The sequence below is a fragment of the Oratosquilla oratoria genome, chromosome 9 (assembly GCF_046742065.1).
Source record: "Oratosquilla oratoria isolate Oo_2021 chromosome 9, ASM4674206v1, whole genome shotgun sequence".
NCBI lineage: Eukaryota > Metazoa > Arthropoda > Malacostraca > Stomatopoda > Squillidae > Oratosquilla > Oratosquilla oratoria.
Genome location: NC_134785.1, coordinates 21,867,430 through 21,873,429, shown reverse-complemented (window position 1 = coordinate 21,873,429; position 6,000 = coordinate 21,867,430). Strand labels below are relative to the sequence as shown.

Below are 6,000 nucleotides of genomic sequence, written 5' to 3'. Positions count from 1 at the left end.
CTCCTACTTCTCCTCCCCTCCTCCTTCTCCATCTCACTTTATGTTGCTTGAATTTAATTTATTTGAAATTAATGTTATTATTTTACAATGTTATGTTTATAATCAATGATTTAGGGGTGTTTTATAAGATACGGTAATAGAATTTATGGATGTATAGTACAGTATGAACGGTCATACATTACTGGAACATACAGTAACAACTTACGTTCATTTTCACGTTACGTTCGGCCGTTTGGAACGTAACTAAAATGTAAGTTGGGGAGCGTCTGTACCCCCTTTTGTGTTACAGGAACCTCATACTGTGTTACTAGAACCCCATCCTGTGTTACTAGAACCACATCCTGTGTTAATAGAACCTCATTCTGTATTACTAGAACCCCTCCTGTGTTACTAGAACCTTCTGTGTCACTAAAACCCTCTTCTTTGTTACTGAAACCCTCTCCTCTGTTAATAGAACCTCATCCTGTGTTACTAAAACCTCATCCTGTGTTACTAGAACCTCATCCTGTGTTACTAGAACCTCATCCTGTGTTACTAGAACACCATCCTGTGTTACTAGAACACCATCCTGTGTTACTAGAACACCATCATGTGTTACTAGAACACCATCCTGTGTTACTAGAACACCATCCTGTGTTACTAGAATCTCATCCTACTAGGACCCCTCCTGTGTTTCTATAACCCCAACTCAACCCCTCACTCACACCCCATTCAGTGTACAAAAACTTCCTGTAAAAAACCCACCATCTTAGGGTCACCAAAGTCTTCACCTGCGGACACATTTTTCAACTCCCCTCACCAACCCCAATAATTACAGTCCTTCCAGTGAAAGTAAAAAATGGAGGAACCTCTGTATAGCCCCACCATTCCATCCTGTCAGTCCCTGTGGACGAGGTGCTGTCATGCTTTATTATCTCTGACCTCAGCAGTGTGGCAGGTGACAAGGATGGTCCTTCATCCATGAGAAGTTAAGAAGGGAGGTACACAGAATGGGTTTTTGCATGGGTGTGGGATGGATGTCGGGGTATGCATAAATGGTTCAAATTCCCTATTTTATGATTGGGAAAAGGCTATTTGGTAAATGTAGCATGTATTAAAGTTTTGCTTTTTATTGATTAAAGGTTGATTATTTGTTTAATTTTCTTTTTTGAGTATAATATGTAATAAATTTTAGCATTAATCACTTCTGGGCATTTCAGAATATGATCAAGCATGTGATGATGCTGTGTATGGACATTCTGTGGATGACTATGATTATGGAGTGTCTCCAGGGATGGGTAAGGAGAAGCATACTGTTTTGACGTGATATTCAGTTACTGTTGATAGGAATGCAATTTATGATTATTTTTTATGAAATCTGATGATATATATATATTTTTTTTTCAGAGGAGTATCTCTACAGCAGGAGTAGGGATAACTCCAATAAATTTGCAGCATACTTCCATACTGATGAGGACATAGAGGAAGTGGAGGAAGCAAATGAGTACAATAAAGATGAGGTAGTGACTTTAGGTCTAATTATTGTTTTGATACAATTTATTATGTAGTAAGTAGTATGATGGGATGATGCAAAGAGAATTAAGTGTATCAATACTGTGATATCTAATTGTGGCTTTGTTTGCATTCAGAAAGGAGAGTTGGAGAGGGCAAGGCACGATTCGTCAAGTTTTGAGCGACCTAAGCTATCGGATGGCGATGAGGTTAGTCAAAGGAGCTGTCAAGACTATGGAGTTTTGTGTTCAATCTTGAAATGCATGTTTTGTGATCTCAAGTGTGAATATGTTGTTGTATGGGTGTGATGTGTATTTACCTAGTTGTATTCACCTAGTTTTATTTTGCGGGAAGGGGAGCTACCTCGTGGTGTCTATGTATCTTGCAGTGTCTAGTTTGCTCTTAAACTCATGAATAGTTTTTGCACACAATATTTCATTGTCCAGTTTATTCCAAGTGATGGTGCTGCTGGAAGGTTGTAGACATTAGGGTAGTGTGCTGCTGGTGTAGTTTGTACATGCATGTACCAAAAGGGCTTTTCCTCCTTATAAGTGGAATAGCCAGCCAAGACGTGCACCCACCCTTCTCTCGTCCAACACCCATCCAACCTCCATTTGTTGTTTCCTCATCTTAGCTCCTCATAGAAGTAGGGCTATTCCCATGCCCTCACCCACTGCTCAGGTTAGAAACAAGGGCCAGGGGACTGGAGTGGCCCATCATCCCCAAGGAGCTAAGATGAGAGGGACAACATATATGTGTGGGATGGGTGAAGGGGGATTTCATGCCTCAAAATGGTACCAACACAAAATAGGACTGGCCACAGAATCAAATTGCTACAGATGCAGTCACTGTACAGAAGTCACTGACCAACTCATCTTACTCTACATTCCTCTTGTCTTACTTAGACAACAACACAATATCTCTTTTTTTTTTGAGTGACTTGTGGGCCAATCCAGTGGCCATTGCAGGTTATCTGTGAACCTTAAGTCTCCTTCAAGAAAGACCTGTGACAACAGAGTGATTCCCTCAGGAATCAACCAAAAAGCAACCCAGCCAAAAGATTGCCCATAAGACAAGCAGGAATTGCATTGGCATGCCTACATTCAGTTCACTATCCAGCATTAAAACAGTACCAACACAGAATTAGCCTGACAACAGATATTATATGCCCTAGATTCAATCACCACACAGAAGGCAGAGGAAATTATAATACAATGGCCAACAATCACTCCTGACAGCACAAAACCTACTCATTCAGTGACCAGGATTGTTTTGGTGGGTATGGTCAGTGCCCTTAGGGGCTGCTTGTCTCGTACAAGAAAGATCTAGGAAAGTAGATCTATTGATTAGTGAAAAACACTTTACATAACTTTTAATGCCTTATAGGTAAATACAGTTGTGTTTTTTCCTTTGTGAAGGGAAATGTCATATTTATATGTTTTGTTTGAACTTTACAGAAAAAGCTGTCATCAGCATTGGATGAAATACGAAGCATTGTTGGAGATCAATTCACTGAAACAGAAATGGTGAGGATGATCCTGCGGTACAACTATGACATCAATGCAGCAGTGAATGGTCTTCTTGGAGCTAGTTGCCCACCCTCGGCAAGTACAGCATTGCCACAACGAGAGAGGCGTCAACGTAATAAAGGTGACTATTTATTTTATTCTAAACTATCTATATACAAGGGCTTTTTTCCCCATACCAGGGAGTTAGCCAAAGTCAAAAGGCATAGACACCCACCCACCCAGGAGAAGTGTTTGTTAATGATACTACATTGCTGTTTTGTTGGTGAAATTTTTCCTTGAATTGCTCAAACTGCTTCATGGATTTTGGGGGTTGGAGAGAGAGGTCACTGATTAAATGAAGTGGCATTGTTGTGTCTTGCTACATTGCTTCTGACTTGGGCAGTGGACGAGATGCTGGGATGACCTGTCATCCAGAAGTCAAGAAAAGAGGGAGGGAGGGGTGGTGAATGGGAGTGGAGTATGTGGGGATGAAATGGGTGGGAGTGGATTTATGCCTTTGACTTTGGCTACCTCCCTTGTAAGGGGGAAAAAGCCATTGAAATGTGTATGTATTATATATGTATATATTTTGTAATACTTCAAAAGAGCTAAAATGGGATGGAAACATGTGGTAGATGGGAGAGGGTGCATGCCTTTCATTTGGTTATCCTCCCCTATATGGGAGAAAATCTTGGATTTTTTTTTTTTTTTTTTTTTTTTTTTTTTTTTAGGGAAAAAGGGGATAAGTATGAATGTAATAGCTTTAGATGTGTTAATTGAGAGGATTTGGAGGAGCAGGGGCAGGGAGCAATTAGGGGATGAGTAGTGTGGGTTCAGGTAAGGGAGAGCTTGTGTAAAACTAGTTTTTGCAGTAATATACGCAAGAAGTATTTGGCAAAGGTGAAGGATGTTGTATGGACATACATTGATTTGAAGGTGTGTAACAGCATTAACAGATATTATTTAGTGTTTTTAAATGGAAGAAGGAGGGGAAGTTGAGTGAACTAGAAGGGGGATTAATGTGTAATAAAGCAGATCAGGGGATTGATGTATAAGGAAGCCAGATCTGGCTGTTGGGCCCGTCTGTGGAAGAACTGTCTTGCACTGATTTTGACCTTTGACCTGAGAGGTGTGGTGGGGGACAGGGATGACCTTTGTTCACAAGGTGAAGCGGGATGAATGGGTATAGGGTGGGTGTATGTTTTGACTCTGCCCTACTCCCCCCCATCAGAAGGGTGGAAAGGCTTTTGTAGGTGTTGAGCTGCATTGCTTTTGATCCAGTATGGTTAGGAACATGATGACCCTTCATTGTCGAGGTGCTGCGGTGTGAGGTATGGTTGAATATTTTGTGTATAATGTGGGTGTGTGCTTTTACTTAGTGCTACCCCTTGTGTGTGAATCACCATGGTCTTAGATCACGTGTTGGACTCGTGATCGACAGCTATTTCCCTCTCAGAAGAGAGCTTAGTGTTTGTATGACTGATCTATGGGTAATACTGTGACCTTACACGCATACACACCCCAACTCCCCACCCATGAGAGTTGAGTAACAACCCTCAGCACAGTGATACTGAAATTATTTCAGCCCTGGGCGGGATACAAACCCAGACCGCTGTAGTGGCAGGCGAGAACTGTAACCACTGTGCCACGAGGTTGTTTGTGTGCATATGCATGCACACACATATGCTCTTTTACACATATGTATATATATATATATACATATACCAGATGTCATATCCCCCATATGAAGGGATGATGGCTGGGTCAAATCACACACCCGTTTAATGTATAAAAACATTTAATGCCCCTCTCATGTTTGCTACTTATAATGAAGAGTCATACCTGGTTTCTACCACTTTACTCAAGTCAAGTGCAATGCAGTGAGATATGTTACTTCCATAGCAAGGCCCAACAGGTAGAATGGAGGTATAGTTAAACAGTGTTTGAAGTATGCATGCTTATTAATACACATGTTATCAGTAATTTATTTTCAGACTTGATATACTGCTAGTTCACTTTTTGATGTTTACTAATTGCTTGGCTTTTTTCTTCCACAAAACTGCCTGTATCGACATGCAAACATCACCATTGCTGATTTCCTGTTTGCCATATGGAAGGTAAGATTCTTGTATTCTTCAGTTGAATAGTGATTATGCAGTCTTACCATACCATGAATTCAGTCCTGTACTTAGCTTTTTAGGTACTAAATGTGTAAAAACCAATGTTCAGAAGATGGTTAAAGATTGGATGTTGGAACTGGAGCGAAAGAGAAAAAAAGAGAAAACAAGTGAAGAGAGAAAAAGAGTAAAAGATGATAGTATATGCAGTTCTGAGAGTATGTCTACTGACACTAATGAGGAATCGGAATCTACCCTTGATAAAGAAGTTGATTACCTAAGTAAAGAGAATGAACAAGAAATGGAACTTGAAATTTCATGTCCAGTTGATGAGGTTGATTTCCATGATATGGCTGGAGGAGAGAGGGACAGGAGCGAGAGAAGGATTGATCTTGCATCCAAAAGGGACTGGTTTGATACTACATCCTTTGGAGGCAGGTCTGGTATTATGGAGGTAGATAATAGTCATCTCCACTCCAAGTACTCTCGTATGTCTAGTAATGATTCCAACAAATCTTTAGGATGTTCTAGACCTTTAACCTCTGTTCCTCCTCCTCCAGGTTTTGCTGATCTTAGAAATTCTGATGTACGTCCTGAATTGAAATTTAATTTGCCAGGCTCCAGTCTCTCTGCTCTTGCTAGTTCTAGTTTAGGAACTTGTAAAACCAAAGGTTTTGATGGTTCTGCACTGCCTGCATCCCAGCCAGAAAGGTCCCATGGTACCTCTGCTTGTTCTGATTTAGGAACTTTGAAACTAGAGGGATCTGGTCTTTGTACTCTGTATAGTTCAAATGTAGAACCATCCAAGTTTGGGGGCATCCCTCCAGCTCGTGTATGTTCACAGATAGAAGCATCGATACCTAAAGATTCCACACTCTCTGCCA

At 40.7% G+C, this 6,000-nt stretch overlaps 1 protein-coding gene across 3 annotated transcripts in view; it reads left to right on the top strand.

Annotated features, from left to right (window-relative positions):
- The window catches only part of HBS1 (translation elongation factor EF-1alpha (GTPase) HBS1), a 75,947-nt gene that overhangs the window by 8,664 nt on the left and 61,283 nt on the right, over nucleotides 1–6,000 (top strand). For 2 of the 3 annotated variants that reach the window (XM_076190091.1, XM_076190092.1), the window contains exons 2-6: nucleotides 1,200–1,277; nucleotides 1,387–1,499; nucleotides 1,629–1,700; nucleotides 2,949–3,141; nucleotides 5,122–5,199. In XM_076190091.1, the coding sequence (XP_076046206.1) occupies nucleotides 1,200–1,277; nucleotides 1,387–1,499; nucleotides 1,629–1,700; nucleotides 2,949–3,141; nucleotides 5,122–5,199 (534 nt within the window). The remainder of the gene's footprint in view (nucleotides 1–1,199; nucleotides 1,278–1,386; nucleotides 1,500–1,628; nucleotides 1,701–2,948; nucleotides 3,142–5,121; nucleotides 5,200–6,000) is intronic. The other variant, XM_076190093.1, reaches the window with a different exon arrangement.